This window comes from Dermacentor silvarum, chromosome 1 (genome assembly GCF_013339745.2).
Source record: "Dermacentor silvarum isolate Dsil-2018 chromosome 1, BIME_Dsil_1.4, whole genome shotgun sequence".
In the NCBI taxonomy this organism is placed as follows: domain Eukaryota; kingdom Metazoa; phylum Arthropoda; class Arachnida; order Ixodida; family Ixodidae; genus Dermacentor; species Dermacentor silvarum.
In genome coordinates, this window is record NC_051154.1 from 231521119 (window position 1) to 231538539 (window position 17421).

At 48.8% G+C, this 17421-nt stretch overlaps 1 protein-coding gene across 3 annotated transcripts in view; it reads left to right on the forward strand.

Annotated features, from left to right (window-relative positions):
* Positions 1-17421, forward strand: part of LOC119436890 (dual 3',5'-cyclic-AMP and -GMP phosphodiesterase 11-like) — a 526778-nt gene that overhangs the window by 427858 nt on the left and 81499 nt on the right. For 2 of the 3 annotated variants that reach the window (XM_037703921.2, XM_049660074.1), the window contains 5 exons: positions 1231-1545; positions 4082-4252; positions 7479-7694; positions 9647-9811; positions 13472-13561. In XM_037703921.2, coding sequence (XP_037559849.1) covers positions 1231-1545; positions 4082-4252; positions 7479-7694; positions 9647-9811; positions 13472-13561 — 957 coding nt within the window. Of the gene's footprint in view, positions 1-1209; positions 1546-4081; positions 4253-7478; positions 7695-9646; positions 9812-13471; positions 13562-17421 lie in introns of all 3 variants that reach the window. The other variant, XM_037703920.2, reaches the window with a different exon arrangement.

A 17421-nucleotide genomic window follows, 5' to 3' on the forward strand; every position in this document is an offset into this window, starting at 1 on the left:
GCTTCGGGCTTCAAGGAAGCATCTTTGTGACATCACGGAAATCGGAAGTGGAGATCACGTGGTGTCACAAACCTCTGACGCATGCTTCAGCCAGCCCGGTTAGCCACATCTTGGCATTGCCCGTTGTAGCGGTCGCACGCCATACTGTGAACGCGCCGAAAGCTAAGCACTTAATGGTGGATTGGGGACAAAAGGTTCCTTGAAATTACGAACCAGGACCAGGCTGATCCCGTGTTGAACGTAAGCACAGTATGAAGGAAAGAATGAGCGATGTGGTGGCGCGCTTTTCCCCCATTTTTTTCTTTGCCCTTTCTTTTCTCTTTCTCCCCAGCTTTCGGTGGCAAGGCCATGGTGCGGTTTGCGACTACGGCACCTGCGGGCCGACTGGCGCGTGCGTTAGCGCGTTGTCACTGCCACGCATGTAATCACCTCTCAGGTTTCCGTGATGTCCCAAGGAGGCCTGCTTCAAGCATGATGCCACGCTGCACTTGGCGCGCGTTGTTTATTATTTCACTATACGATTTCGCATTTAATATTATTTCTTGCGCGTTCAAAGATTTGAGGGCCTCATGCATTAATTGATTACTGAGTCGGCAGCTATATAATAAGGGAACCCGAGATTACACATTTTGTGTCAGCACTCCTTTAACTGCTGAAGACGCACGCACGAGATGCACGATTTTTTGTGCCGTCTAACAGACAGGTCCTTCTGTTACAGGTCACTCCACGATCGTTGTGGCTCCGTGAACCATCGAAACGGAGGCTTTTCGCGCCGCTTTATAGTTTCCGTTTCTTCATGAGAACTGGTGATCGCCATGACGCGTATATACTGCGCGCTAAACTGCAGCTCGATCGTTCCTCTGCTGTATAGCGACTGTAGAGTCCATCGCAAAAGTGTATAAGGGCTCTCGTGGCCAACTCAGGTGCTGTGGAGCTGCGGTTGCCTTGCAGTCCAGTCTCGCTGCGAACGCGCACAGCAGCTGGACCGGCGACTCGCTTTACACATCTTGCCAATAACTTTGTGTGTAGCAAATGCCGATTCTGTGATGCTTCGCATCTGGCCAGCTCGCGCGAGTGCCTTTATACTGTATGCCGAGGTGGTTAGTATATATAGGGCCTTGGTGTGCTCTCTTCTCGATTCCACGGATGGATGCGACACGGAGAGCCCCGCTGTGTTAACGCTGCTCCGTGCGCTGGCGCCGACGTCAGCGGAGACGTTGCTATCCGCAGGTGGTGGACTCGTGGCTGCTGGCGCACGCCGTGCCCCAGAGCGTTGTGCAGGCGAGCTCCCCTTGCCCGGCGGCGGACCAGGCCGGCTCGTCGGCCTCCTCCTCGTCGATGCTGGCCGCGGCCCACTCGCTGAGCAGCAGCTCGAGCTCGCTGAACGGCGGCTCCTCCTCCGGCGCGGGCGCCAACATCTCGCCGCCCATGCGCAAGATTTCGGCCTGCGAGTTCGACCGCGGCAGCCCGCTGCGGCCCATTGTGCAGACCAGCTTCGACGGCACCCCGACCTTCCTCACACTGCCTGCCGCCGCCGAGAACCAGGTATACTGCAATGCGTGCGCTAGGTATACACAAAGAAAGTTAATAAGAAAGAATAAAGATAGTTTAATGCATTTCTTGTTGTTTTTATTATATATATACGCGGGGAAACGCGGCAGGAGAAGATGGAAATAACAGCCGATTAATCAAAGATGGAGGAGACATCATGCCTGAAGAGCTTGCCACACTTTATACACAATGCCCAGAGAACTGGAAGAATGCCGACATTATACTAATCCATAAGAAGGGAGGCGTTAAAAAATTGAAGAATTATAGACCCACTAGCTTGCTTACAGTATTGTATAAAATATTCACCAAGATCATTTCTAATAGAATCAGGGCATTACTTGACTTCAGTCAACCAAGAGAAGAGGCTGGCTTCAGGAAGGGATATTCTACGATGGAACACATCCATGTCATCAATCAGGTAATCGAGAAATCTGCAGAGTCCAATCAACATCTCTATATGACTTTAATAGATTATGAAAAGGCATTTGATTCAGTAGAGATACCAGCAGTCATAGAAGCATTCCATAATCAAGGAGTACAGGAGGCATAAGTGAATATCTTAGCAAACATCTACAAGAATTCCAGAGCCAGCTTGGTTCTCCACAAGAAAAGTAGAAAGTTACCTATCAAGAAAGGGGTCAGGCAAGGAGACACAATCTCTCCAATGCTATTCACCGCATGTTTAGAAGTATTCAAGCCATTAGACTGGGAAGGCTTAGGAGTGAGGATCAACGGCGAATATCTCCGCAAACTTCGGTTTGCAGATGACATTGTTCTGTTCAGCAACACTGGGGACGAATTGCAACAAATGATTGAGGACCTTCACCGAGAAAGTGTAAGAGTGGGGTTGAAGATTAATATGCAGAAGACAAAGATAATGTTCAATAGCCTGGGAAGGTAACAGGAATTCAGGATCGCCAGTCAGCCTCTAGAGTCTGTAAAAGAGTACGTTTATCTAGGTCAATTACTCACAGGGGACCGTGATCATGAGAAGGAAATTTACAGAAGAATAAAATTGGGTTGGAGTGCATACGGCAGGCATTGCCAAATCCTGACTGGGAGCTTACCACTGTCGTAGAAGAGGAAAGTGTACAATCATTGCATTCTACCAGTGCTAACATATGCGGCAGATACTTGGAGGTTAACAAAGAAGCTCGAGAACAAGTTAAGGACCGCACTAAGAGCGATGGAACTAAAAATTTTAGGCCTAACGTTAAGAGACAAGAAGAGAGCGGTGTTGATCAGAGAACAAATGGGGATAGCCGATAATCTAGTTGACATTAAGCGGAAAAAGTGGAGCTAGGCAGGCCATGTAATGCGTAGGATGGATAACCGGTGGACCATTAGAGTTACAGAATGGATACCAAGAGAAGGGAAGTGCAGTCGAGGACGGCAGAAAACTGGGTGGGGTGATGAAATTAGGAAATTGGCAGGTGAAAGTTGGAATCAGCTAGCGCAAGACAGGGGTAATTGGAGTTCGCTGGGAGAGGCCCTCGTCCTGCAGTGGACATAAATATAGGCTGATTGTATATATATATATATATATATATATATATATATATATGCATGTAATATAAGACGCCAAGGACAGAATAGCGGAAATTGTACTTAATTGAAATAAAGAAATGATAAATTAATGGAAGCTGAAAATGGATGAGAAAACTGCGAAGACGTGGGTTCGTGCCCCACCTGCGGCCAGTTGTTTTTTCATCCATTTTAATAATTGCCAGAAAGAAAGATTGCCGAGCATCAGTCTCAGTCTTTGTTGAACAACTCTGATATATATATATATATATATATATATATATATATATATATATATATATATATATATAGAGAGAGAGAGAGAGAGAGAGAGAGAGTTGTTCAACAAAGACTGATACTGATGCTCGGAAATCTTTTTTTGTGGCAATTATTCATCGGCACTTTTATCCCTTCCTATGTAGTCCCCGCTAAGTGAAATGCGCGCATCCCACCGTTTCTATCAAGTTTAGAGCTATTTTTTGACATCTACCTAAACATCGCCACTGCGCGCGCGCGTATGTGTGCTCGTGAAGAAATATGCCGAACTTTTCCTTCCTTTGTGTAACGTCAGTTGGGGAGAACTAACGAAAGCCGACTGAGCAAAAGAAAAATCTAATTTCAGTGCTCTTCTATTATTTGAAATACGAGGACAGCTGTTTTTAGCGCATGGTAATTTCAAGGCTGTTAGATGTGTGGCAGTTGTGCCGTGAGAAGCATGCAGCGCAGAAAGCTAGTGCATGAAATTGCCATCTGGAATTGTCATATATTAAGTTCGCAACGTCCGGTGTGTTCCAGTGCTGCTTTATACTGTATACGCCCAGGCCTCTTGAAGACAACCCGAACATATGAGCTATAGCGATAGGAATCTGTGTAGTGCATGGCGATCACTAAATTCACGTTTTGTGTTCGTTCGCCGGTATTTCTTTCTCCTTTTTTGCCGTCATCAGTGATATCCAGCAGTGCTGTAAGAAACGACCAAACCTCGCCTGTCTGCTCCTCTTTACAGAGCGGAGTACCCGGTGTGCCAGGCGGTACTGGCCTGGTGCGCCCCAAGCGTCGCAGCCGGCAGGAGCTGCAAGCGCTCAACGAGCGCGAGCTCATCTTCGAGCTGGTCAAAGACATCTGCAACGAATTGGACATCCGCCTGCTCTGCCACAAGATCCTCCAGAACGTCACGGTGCGCCTCCTTCACGTGACCGGCTTTCTGCTGAAAGAAAGAACAGCGACGGCAGCGTCGTTGTGCATCGTTATGGCCGCGTGATTGCTGAGGCGAGACGGAGTCTCAGCTATATAGTGAAATCATAAGAGCGCAACAAATGCGTTCGCTTCTGCGTTCGCACGACGCATGCGCAGAGGCCGTATATATATTATCCAATAGCCTGTAGTCTGTGTGATACTATGCTGGGATGAAATGGCTCGCAGGTTCGCTTGGCAAAAGGACGGCTTTGACGTACACGGCAGGCACGTAGTCGGTATACCTTGGTTGGTACTGAGAACAGAAGTGACTCATGTGCGGCGCACTTGGAAGCAGCCGCGCGCATGCGCAGTGCCCCGAGCCCGTAGCGGACGCACTCCGTCAAACTGACACCGGTGTCGATGTCCACAATTAACTAATTTAACTCTTGAACCGGCTTCGAAATACGGCGCCCAGCGTGACGATCGACGGGACGGAAGTTTCAGATACTGCAGACGGTCTCTCACTCTCTCTCGTCACCGTCGGCTCAGGGTTTCTCTTCCGCATCGTCTCGGTGTTGCACTGGCCGTACGTGTATCGGAAACGTGAGCCTCGCTCGCGTAGCGGCAATCGCGTGGCCTATCCAGTGAACGACGCTGCGAGTTGCGCTTTTGCATGAGTCATAAGCCGGACGCAGCATCGCGTCACTCGTACGTGCTATAGCAACGCCGCGGTATATCAGGTTGTACCCGCTGATGCACAGATCGCACTGTCGTCTCCCTTTTCCCTTAGAGACGGCAGACGTCAAGCTTGTCATGTGGTTCCGCGCAGCGGTGTATACGTAGCGCCGGTGAAATATGCCTTATGCGCGTCAGGTGACGATAGATTTTCACGAATCCGGCTTTTCCGAGAAATCTGACGCGTTATAGAGCGCGGCACATTTTTCCACAGCAATATATAAGGTGTCCCATCCAACGTTATCAAGCTGTTCAGAAAAAAAAAACAGGAAAAGATACAAAAACACACACACACACACAGTTCGAGAGATGATGGTGTTCTGTTGCCACATTTGTTACAACCGAACACCGCAGGTTTTATAATTTCACCTTGCACTGTGTTTTTTTTTCTTTTTCATTTCTTTCCCTTTTTTTCCGTTGAACACCTTGGCTAACATTAGACACACAGTACAATATATATTGCTCAAAGATTAGCGTTCTTTTACGTTTGGCGTTTTATGGCAATGTTTACTGGGCCACATCGGGTCATACATCGCGCTTTAAAATTTATCGGAGTTGTCTCCTTGAGTGGTACCAGACGTGGCACTTCAGCATTATAATGGTGCACCATTGTGCTTGCACGTGTACAGTACGCCATCAACGATAAGTATGTGCCTTGCGGAGCCTCCGTACGAGGCGCGCTTATAGAATATCGAGTCCCTGTCGTTCGCCGAGTTCATGCTAACTGTCGTCTCCGCGTTGCTGCCTCCGGCATTCATCATTGTGCAACGCCAATGGTGTTTGAGTTAAAGCTGTGATATATTTTCCAGGCTGTTGCAGCGACTTTCAGACTGCTCAAACATCTCAGTATGCGCGAAGAACGTGAAAAGTGACGCAAGGATGACGAAACGCGCAGCAAATGCGTGTTTCACCGGAAGCGTGATTCTAATTGGAGACGCGCAAACGACCTCTTTTTACTATCACTACTGCGTGTTTGAGCACTTCGTCCTGTGTCCTGCACCCCGCCTGCAGCTGTTTCCCACACACTGGTGATGTAAACAAAGTCGAACGTAGCGACTGAAAGTCGGCGCGCATCAGTCGCTTGCAGTGATTTCAATCAAACCCGGCTCTTGTCCAAGTCAGCGCAGTCCATCACAGCACGGTCCCTAGCACGCTTGATGATGATGATGATTGTGGGTTGGCCTTCCGAAACAGGCAGGCTGGTGTCAAGTCCTAGCCATCAAATTAGAAGAAAGAAAAAGAAGAAGCAGACAAACAAAAACAATGCTGAGAACGTTGGTGACGTATATGCCGAAGGCCACTGGGCCGAAGCAGTTTGCTTCCGAGTGAGTGGTATATATACCTGATTTCCAGGGCCATGGTACCACTAGACCCGCTGACCTCTGCGCAACGAAGAGGTCGGTAGAAAGAGCGATAGGTCACGTGACGAATGCGCGCTTTCGCTTTGCAGCTAGGCGACTCGAAGCTCTTCCTTGGTGCCACTATAGTGGAGTACAGCGCCGCTCTTGAGTTGGAGAAAGCACTGCGCTAAACAACGCTCCTCGGCGATTCCTCCATATGAAGAGGAGTCGCTTTAGAAGTACTGACACAGTGTGAGCCATATATCTGGCACACGACGATACATTAAGGCGGAATGCCCATGCGCGCTAGCATATGTCATGCATGATGCAATGCTGGGCGGCTCGAGACCCCGGAGGCGAGAATTTTCCTGCCGCGCGTGATGTGTCATTTCAAAATTTTGCTCGAAAACACCGTTGCACAGTGGCCGCATATATAGAATGTCGAGAACGCAGCTCGAGGACGACGTATTCGCTTCGCCTGTGGTGGTCGCCATGAATTCGAACATGGCCGTTTGCGACTTTTGCAAACCGTCCGCTAACGACCAAACGAGTGGACTGCGCAACATTTCGAATGAAACTTGTCGCGTTATTCGGTAAAAATAGAGAACGGCGACATTATACGTCGCGCGCACACAAAATGTATGCATGCAAAATCGTCGAGATGATAATTTGCGTTGTATAGGTCATAACGGACCACATATATTCTCAGTAGTTCTCGTACGAAATAGAGTTTCCTCGTTGGCCCGTGTTCGGACGTTCGCCACTCGGTGATATATCAATCGGCGTGATAACGATACGACTTCCGCGGCGATAACCAATCGCGAAGCGAACCCATAGGTAGTGTAGTTACGGTGGTATATGGCTCTCGCGGGCCGGTCGATCAAATTAAGTGTCTAACGAATCTAACCACCACCGGTACACATGCCTGGTGTTCTCGACGCTTCTCTAATACGGTAGCGCAGTCTATGCTGCCCTCCATCTAGCACTTGACATCGGCGCGATGGTGTACGGCTGCGGCTTTCTTTCTTTCTTTCTTTCTTTCTTTCTTTCTTTCTTTCTTTCTTTCTTTCTTTCTTTCTTTCTTTCTTTCTTTCCTTCTTTCTTTTTTTGGTTCTTCTCAGTGCCGCCTTCCGGGCGCCCTTCGTGCCACAGGTGATCACAGACGCGGACCGCTGCTCTCTATTCCTGGTGCACGGCGACCGAGACTCGCCGTCGGGCCGCTGCCTCGTGAGCCAGCTGTTCGACGTGTCGTGCCGGTCGACGCTGGACCAGGTTCGCTACGAAGAGGTGCGCGTGCCTTGGGGATCCGGCATCGTCGGCTACGTAGCGCAGAGCAAGGAGGCCGTCAACATACCGGACTGCTACAACGTGCGTTGTTGTTCCCCTCTGCGAAACTTTCTTCTGACACCCTCATAAATTGCTGAATTTTTTTTTTTAGAGGAGAGGGGGGGGGGGAGAGAAACAGATAGGAAAGGAGCTATGTAGTGACACTCGTGTTTGAAGACAGTGTATCTGACATGGCCTCAGGTTGTTTCACCGGAAATTACGGCAGGCGTCCCGAAGACTTGATTAATGGCATTGCCGTCCTTCCGCGATAGAGGCACAAACTGGCAGAGTTCTTATCTGTTGTAAAAAGAAAAAAAAAAAAAGCAAAGCATCCCTTCGGCTGATCGGACGGATGGCAGGTATCGTCTTCCTCAGTGACACACAGCTTGGGGAGGAGGCGTCGTTTTTACGTACCGACTAGAGAGAGTTACTGTATATGACATATACGATATATGGCAACTCTATAGTACCGACAAGCTGAGTTAAGCGCGGATCGATATCCTGCGTAAACGCTGTTCCCACAAGCTGCTCGATAATCTTTCTTGGTTTCGCAAAAAAAAAAAAGCTTATCCGGTTACTTTTCCTAAGTATTATGATGTGCATCGCATCTTACATTTGCGCTGCAGACTCTGTGCTACATATATAATAATGTTGCGCTTTTTTGTGTTCTGGTTCGCGTTGTGGTTCTTGCTCGTCTTTGTGTTATTTGCGCAAGTCTTAAGATACAGTGCCACCAACTACCGACGTTCATCGCTCTTACTAGTATAATATGTCGTCGTTGTTTTTACTTTGAGGGTGTTCTTCAGGCTCGTGACTATACCCTAGCGAAAGTTCGAACAAACAAACAAATCTAATAGATCTTTGTATTTGATGTATAAGATATTTATTAGTCTGATATGACTTTATATTAGTCTAGTACAATTCTTTATTAGTTATTAGTTTTCTATCAGTCCAATAGAAATTTCTTTTGCATACATATTAGGTATACTTAATGTGCATTAGCGCCTATACATTGCGGTGGTAATTGCTGGTAGACTAACATAAACATGTGTTAGGACTCAATTCGGACTGTCACAGGTAACGCTTTCTCGCCTTGTAAGTTTGCATATTTGTGTTTGAACTTGCATTATGTAGTGGAATTGGAACCAAATGCTCAGTATGTCAATGGGTCCCAATTCGAAGTGTCACTGGATGAATAATGCCTGTGACACTACAAAATGGTTAGTAATAGTAGCATAATTATCATTATAATTTGAGGTCCGCAAATAAGATATATTTTTGTAGTTTTGTATTATCAGTAAATAGCAACAATTATATGTTTCGTTCTGTGAAAAAGCTGCCTTAGAACTTTGCCTATTTGTCTTAACCACTGGCACTACTTGGTAGGCCAAATTTTGCTTTTATGCGTGGATATATATATAAAAGCAAAATTTGGCCTACCAAATAGTGCCAGTGGTTCAAGATAAATTGGCAAAGTTATATATATATATAACTATATATATATAGTTATATATATATATATATTACGCAATATATTGCACAAAGTGAAAAGATGGTTGGTAAGTCATTGAAGTGAATTGCCATTGTGTGTTTGTGCATATGAGTATAAAGCTTCACAAATTTAGTGTCAAACGTCTACTGGTTTTCCTATTAGAACTTAATTTTATTAGTCTGATAGGCTATTACGTTTTCTATTGGAATGTTCGCTAGGTTACACGTTATACAAGAATGAACGGCAAATGTTCTGTCACGTGATGCCCATTCGCGACTCCAAAAATGCTGGGTGTGTGGGGGTCTGTTGCTTTTTCACACGACGGTACATTGAAGTTGTGCGTGCGTGCATGCGTGCGTGAGGGGGAGGGGCGGCGGAGTTGGGGGCGTACCTGCGCGCTCTACCTGAAAGTGCTTTTTTTTAGCGTGACAGGTTTGACGTGACATCTGACGAAAAAGTACCCTGCTCACCGTATGTATCTGCCGACTTACGTGACCCGCAGGACTCCCGGTTCAACAAGAGCATCGATCTGCGCACCGGATACCGGACGCGGTGCATGCTGTGCATGCCCATCTTCGACCGCGACGGCGAAGTCATCGGAGTCGCGCAGGTCATCAACAAGAAGGGCAGGAACGAGCACGACGTCTTCAACAGCAACGACGAGAAGGCAAGCGCTTCGTACAACCTCCCGATCCTCCATTCTGACTCGGGTGTGATTGGCAACGCAAAGCACATTGTCAGGAATGGTGCAAGCGCTATGGGCTGGCTGCGCTTCCACCATTCCTCCCACTTTCAGCACAAGTGGAGCCACTGTACACACAGGTGCCGGCTGACCAGAAAGCATGATTATGTGCGAACGGCATTGTTTACTAGGCCCCTGATCAGCGGACACCTGGGGAGATATTCTGTAAGAGTCCACCTAGTGTACATTTCCATTTCGTCTGCTGCTGAAGTGCTGATTGGCTGTGGCGCGTGGCTCCTGCTGAAGCGCACCCCAGCCCAGCCAATCAAAACTTCAACAGCAGACGAAATGGACATGTCCACTAGGTGGACTCTTACAGAATACTTCGCTTGCTTTAGTTTCTGAAACACTGAAGCTGTTTAGTGAGACATGATATAGGAGTATAAATGCCCTATGGTAATGTAGTGCCGCTTGCCCGCAGCTTTTATAGATATTTATCTAACGGAACGTTTCTGGCGGCGCATAATTAAAGTCCAAGGTCGGGGCGCAACCAAAAGACTCGTCGCACCGTGCCTCCGGTTCCATATGAAGCGCGACGGTGGCCCAGAAAATTTTAGCACACGTCTAGATCGGAGGCGGCTGTGTACATACACCCTAAATTTCGCACTTCTGTCACGATTCGTGAGGGAGCTAAAATTTTACGCTCATTATTTTTCAATAAAAAATTCACCGATGAATACTGTACTCACTAAGGCGAAATTTGAGCGCAGCTCTATACGTCTTTTCATTTCGCGATATATTGGCTGGCGCGGACAATCTGTCTCGTGCGGCACTGCCTCGCTATAATGTAGAGATTGCGAGAGCAAGCGCGTGGGTGCACGAAGCGTGGGCGCGATTCACAGCAGCCGCCGCAGCAGACAGACCTCCGCTCATGCAGCGCTTTGTTTCCATACACGGTATCGGTGGACGCACTCGCCGCATGCCTTGTCGATGGCGTCATCGGTGAACAGACGGCGCGCGCTACTCTGGCGCCATCTCGTAGCCATCGTCGCCGCAGAGCTCGTCTTGCGCGGCACTAAGCTTTTCTTCTCACGATTTCCCCAAACCCTCCTCCGCTTTCCTCTTCGCGCTCTCTTCGCTATCGCTGTCTTTCATCCCCCGCTTCGCTCCGCGTTCGCTCTTTCATCCTTCGCAGTGCTTGAGGGGACGCCGACGCTCGCCGCAGGGACAGGCGCCTAAGAGCTGCGCTTTAAAAAGGAAAAAAAAGTTGTGTAAATTGCTGCTATATTTAACCAAAATTAGGCAGAGGTTCACAGGAAGGAGACGTGAAGTGATCAACAGTGCAGGGTCGAACAAGGCCCGCGGACAGAGCGAACGTTTGTTTCAGGGGACTTGTTTTCGTGTCCCGTGTGCCCTCCCCTGGCTGTGCACTTGATGACATTGCAGAATGAATAAAACTAAATAAACGTTCAGACGACGATCCAACGCTAAACTATTATTCCGGGCAAACGGCATTGGGAGGTAAGCGGGTCGGTGGCGGGTTCGTGATTACAATATGCAGGGCTGCACAACGAAGACTCTATTAATAGGAAGAACGGAGGACAGGAAATACGAGAGAAGGCGTAAATCGGTCTCCTAATTGTAAGCATAGACTTCTCTGTCAAAAGTTTTAGCGTGTCCGGTTTTTCTGCTAACGCGGTAAATCTCCCTGAACGGCTACTTTCTCCAGCTGCCGGCTGGCGGCGACACAAGTTTATGCTAGTGTCGTTGCGGCAGCAGCTAGCTTGCATCCCCAGAAACGAAGGCAACTCTGCATTGAAAAAAAAAAACACACACACAGGCCATTAACTGCGCCAAGTGTTACACTGCACGACGTAGACACCAAAAGTTCTGCGAAATTTGAGCAAGAACAGTGGTGCGGTAAGCACAAAACCTTTTCCGAACACTGCACGTCCCTGAAAGCATTCTACTTCGCTGTTGGTGTAAATTTTAGAGAGCGCCGTAATGATGTTGACAATTACGCCGCTGCCGAAAATTTGTACCAGCAGTGAAGTAGAATATACTTTGTTACTGCAATATTAGCTCTGTGTTTGTCTGGTTGAGATCTACGCTACCAGGTGGCGTCACCACTCCGGTCGCTCTGGGGTGGCTAGAATGGCCCCATTCTATTCACACTAGTGCCTCGATGTGCTCGCGGCGGGCGAGGAGGACATCGAGGCACCTTCGCTCACCTTTACGCCCCCGCTCATCTGGCAAACCGCCAAAACCGCCCGCGCTTCTCAGAATACAGGGCACGCTAAAACTCTGTCCTGAGTGAGATCTCGCACAACCGAGTTGCACCGAGTCGGGGGAGAGGGGGACTGTCGCTCATTCGTTCGGGCTATAAGCTTATACTAACGATAATCGTCGATGGTTTTTGCATATTTTTTTAAACGACGAGTTCTTAGCTCACTTCACTGGTTTGGTATATCTCGGACATTGGTATCTTGTAACCACTTCCAGCAAAAAAAAAAAAAACGGCCCTTTCGCGCTTCGAGAACGTCGTAGCGAGTCGAAAATGGTACCAAAATGTAGGTTTCAACGAGACGAGAAACTAGAATCAGTCGCAAGGTAGGTAAAATTAACGGTACAGGCATAATTAGCGCCGATATAGTCGGAAATTAATCACATTGCACTATACTCCTCTATAGCATACACCGCCGTAGATATAGATATGTTGAGGCAAAGCCGCCTTACGGAAACAATTTTGGGAAATTGAGTTTACTTAGAATAAGCGGCAAAATGAGCGAGAATTCGTCTCAAAGTAGGTAAAATTAACCGTACGGGCGTAATTAGCGCTAATACAGACGAAACTAAGCCACATTGCACCATAGACTGCACATCTCCAGGATCGACCCACCGGTATCTTGGTCAAAAAATAAAGGGTAATCAAGTTTCTACGATAAAAACAAAGTCGACGTAATTACTCATGAAATACGATTCGAATAAGATCCGAAATTAGTGATAATGAACATGAAAAATAGGCAGAAATAGACTGAATAGAAAGACAGAACCAACGTTTAATCATGCAATCATTTGAGCCACCATGTATATCAACCATGTGTTCTTTAGCTTCGACACTTGGTTGACGGTTCCTTTTTTCTCTACTCTTCTAGCTGGTGGGTGTGGTCTCCCTTTCCGGAAACAATTGCTACCCTGCATCCCTTTCTCTCTGCGTGGTGTTTATGTACATGATAATAATAATAATAATAATAATAATAATAATAATAATAATAATAATAATAATAATAATAATAATAATAATAATAATTTGAAGCATATACGAATACATGAACTACCGGTGTTGTCAGTTTCCTGAAGTAATGAAATAAAACAAAGCTGAGGTGAGTGTGACTGGCAGTGATTTAACAACAAAATAAATATTTCGTGCATCCACATAAGTGAGTTAAAGGCACTCAATTTGGGAACTGCATACGGTGACAGAAAATGAAAGCGCTCCTACAACATTGCTTAAATTTCAGCTGTCTTGTTCGTGGGTGGAATCCCATTGCCTACTGCGTCCTTGAGAATGCTGTGGTGGAACTTAATGTTCTTTTGACCTCCCACTCAGTATCCCACTTTCTAATTGTGGTTTTCTTCAATCAGGTGTTCTCGGAGTACCTGCAGTTTTGCGGCCTCGTCCTGCGAAATGCTCAGCTCTATGAACGGTCCGAACTTGAAAACAAGAGAAACCAGGTACGTGTGCAAAGACATTTGAAAGTTATCCACATATCCTTACTTATCTGTGGTACCATGCAGAGATTGAGTATTTTGTTGCCTCTGCCCAAAGGTGTTTTATATGAGTGAGAAAAGGGCGACACATTTTTAAACATTTAAACACTTTAGTTTTTGTTTATTGCTTTAAGAACTATGCGAGATCCTAATAAATTGACCTTTTTAACAGTGAAGCTGTTTTAGCCAGCCGTAATGTGTGGTTCGTCTTTCGTATCAAGAAACTGCCGCGCTGTAGCCATGGCAACCAGGAGGGCGGCGACGCAGCGCATGCGCACGCGGTCTCCTCCTCGCCAGCTCCCTGCCTTCCCGACCACCGCCTCTCTTCTCTCCGCCGCGCGCTGAGCAAGGAGAGAGAGAGAGAGAGAGAAAAAAAAAGGCGAAAGCTTGCACTAGGCCGCGCAAAGCTCATCAAGACCGCGGTGTAAAATATATATACTCTTTAGGTGAGGACACTGGCGAACACGCGATCGACCAGATAATGTAGCAACGGCGCGCGTCCGTCGGCCTGGTGACGGATGCGCATACCTATGGGGCTCCTGCTTTGCCCAGGGGGCGCTGAGTCTCCTTCCTGATCGGCCTGCAGCGAATATCGGGCGCCGGAGATTTTTTCAGCGGTGGCACGCTGTGTAAAGGCAAGCAATTATGCAACGCCGAATACGTGTACGCCGTTAAAGAAATAAGCGGGGAAGTTTTAGCGCGGTGTCAATCGCAAGTGAAGCGAGTCGCGTACGAAGTTGGACTTCAGGTAAGGTTTGCACGCTGCTAGATTCAGGCGCAAAAACGCGAGGAAATACTTGCTATAAATGAATTCACAGCAGCGATAAGCACACATCATGTGTACGGAACTGCTCGAGCGCACGATCGTACGCGCCGCGACGGCAGCGGTCTTTCAGCATGCCGCGAAACGGCGGGCCCTCCTGCAATCTTTGTTGACTGCATGCCGCTGGATAAGTAGTTACGCCTGTGCTGTAGCTACCGTAGTAGCGGCCATCTGTCCCTTAGCAACTGATAAATAACTGATGCAATGCATATAGAGCTCGCAGTAACGTACTACGTGCGAATCGCGCTGCAGCGCGAGCTCGTGCGCTGCTCGCTTGATGTTGCTTTTAATGACAGCGCTCGAACATCGATGTGCAATAATCAATATATACTGCCTTGCTGCGCTGCACGTGCGGGCTTGAGGTCAGGGATGAACACATTTAACTCTCAAACCTGTGCTGCTCGTAGTGCGGGAGTAGTGAAGTTATCCAGCGCGCCCGACGCTCCGCTTCGTACGTGAGGCTTTGAAGAAAAACGGTAGAATCTGATGTCGGGATTCAGGCCTTCTTGCTCGTGGCAGCTCACGACGCAGCAGTAACGACGGTGACGCTTTTTCTAGGCTGAGCTAGGTCTCTCTTGATCGGCGTCGCCGATTCCTTCTGCTTCCAGCATTACGTCTCACGGGGCACGGAGAGTCCGTTTTCGTTAAACTATAGGCTGCGGCCAGCTCGCAGCGTGGTCTGTGAGAAGTGAGGAGCCTTTTCGCACTCGCAACAGGGCAGAAAAAAGTGCGAATCGACGCAAAACTCGGGCTAGAAACGTGCTTCGCCACAGGCAAGGCTGAATACTACCCAAGCTGATAATACCCAGATAACTTTTCTCGCCGCCACCAGGCGCCGCTACTATACCTCAAACTCCAGCGCAAGACGCCCATCGGCGGGAAGACACAACTTCAGTTAAAACGAAGGCGAGAGCTTGCGAGGGCAAGGAACTCTCGGATACCACAACCAGCCAGAGAACAGCGTCTGCAAGCGGCGTCGCGTCGCCGTATCTGCTTCGTCAAGGTGATGTCCTCTCCCCCACGCTGTCCCCTCACCACGGTGACCTACTTTCGCGCGTCACTCAATCATTTCGGATTCCCGACAAGCACCAGAAGCCGAGAAGTGTCCCCACCTAATGAATATATATCTTCACACCGTGCTCAAGACACGGCGAAGCTGGCCGATTGATTTGGTCTCTTCGTTGTAACTAGAGGTGCTATTCTCGACACGCATGGCGGCTGCAAGGCCGCCATTATCCGCCATCTTGGCTGTCTCATTGGCTGTCCAGAGGTCACGTGTTTTGAAATTTGTGCCGGGAAACGGAAGTTTTGGAAAATGCAATTTTGGGTTTTCATCAGAATGACGAAACGTGACGTGCATCTGCAAATTTTATCGACTAATACTTTTTTGTGGTCCTTGACACCTATATTGCGACTTTAGCGTTTTAAAAAGAAAGTGGACGGTTGCGAGCAGAAACCCGTGCAATGCATCTGCAATTTCGCGAATATGTGGTGGCGTTCCAAGATAGCCGGCATGTCGCTTGTTGATTGGCTGAAGGAATATCCCGTGAAGAGCGTCACAGGAAGGGCCGTTTCGTTAACGTCAAATTGACGTTGCGTTACGTTGCGCTGGGCCTCCATTGCAGACATTTTCCGCCATAATTTGTAGGGTGCGATTGTTTTCATAACAAATCCGCGCAGGGGCGGGGCGTCGCCTCGATGACGTAACGACGCTCGAGCGCAATCATATGGTTCGCATGAATGCATGCTCTGGAAGCGTGGGTGTGGCCTAGTGGTTACGACGTTCGCTTTGAGACCGAGGGTACGTTGGCTTCCGCCGCGGTGCCGGGCGCCGACGCGAAGCGGCGGCCGTTGGGGTGATGCGGAGCGCAGCGTAGCAACACCTGCGACGTCGTTGCTACGCTGCGCTCCGCACAGCGACATTGTGCGGAGCGCAGCGTAACAACACCCCAAATAAAACAATACTGGTCCAGTCAGGTGAACTGCTCACTGCCTGATAGTGAGATTATATTTGGATCATCAAAACAGTGATGCGTTTATTTAGGAATACCATCGAGCCCTTAACAGGAGCCACAGTTGTGCCTAGTCACCACCAGCCCAGCCTGTTCTCCGTTCCAACGCCGCCAAACAGAGAGGAAGAAAAAAAAGAAAATGGTGATACGTCATCGAGGCGAGGCCCCGCCCCTGCGCGGATTTGTTGTGAAAACAGTCGCATCCCTTTCCAGAGCCGTTATTTTGGACATTCCGCCATTTTCTTCGAGGCGTGACGTAGGCTTCGGACTGCGCGATTAAGCACATCGAGCGTCGACTGCTCGGGCCCACGGCTAGGAATTTCCCGCATCGGCACTTCGAACTGCGCGACTAAGCACATCGAGCGTCGACTCCTCGGGCCCGCGGCTAGGCATTTCGCGCATGCATCGGCACGGTAGTATCGGACGGCGCGACTGATAGGCACATCGAGCGTCGACTCCTTGGGCCTCGCGGCGATGGCATTTCGCGCATCGGCACCTTCGACTGCGCGACTATAGGCACATCGAGCGTCGACCTCCTCGGAGCCCAGCGGCTAGGCAGTTTGCGCGCATCGGCACTTCGGACTGCCGCGACTATAGGCACATCGAGCGTCGACTCCTTGGCCCGCGGCTAGGCATTCGGCGCATCGGCACTATCGGACTGCCGCGACTCACACATCAAGCGTCGACTGACTCGGACCCACGGCTAGTGGGATTTCCCGGCAATCGGCACTTCGGAACTGCGCGACTTAAAGCATCGAGCGGTCGACTCCTTGGGCCCGCGGCTAGGCATTCATCCGCGCATCGGGCACTTCGGACTGAGCGCGATAAGTCACATGCGATCGTGAGGCGGAATCGATTCCTCGGGCCGCACGGCTAGGCATGTTCGCGCATCAGGCACTCTATCGGGACTGCGCGTGAAGGCACAGCGAAGCGATCCGACACTCCTCGGGCCCGCGGCTAGGGATTTCCCCGCACGGCACTTCGACTGC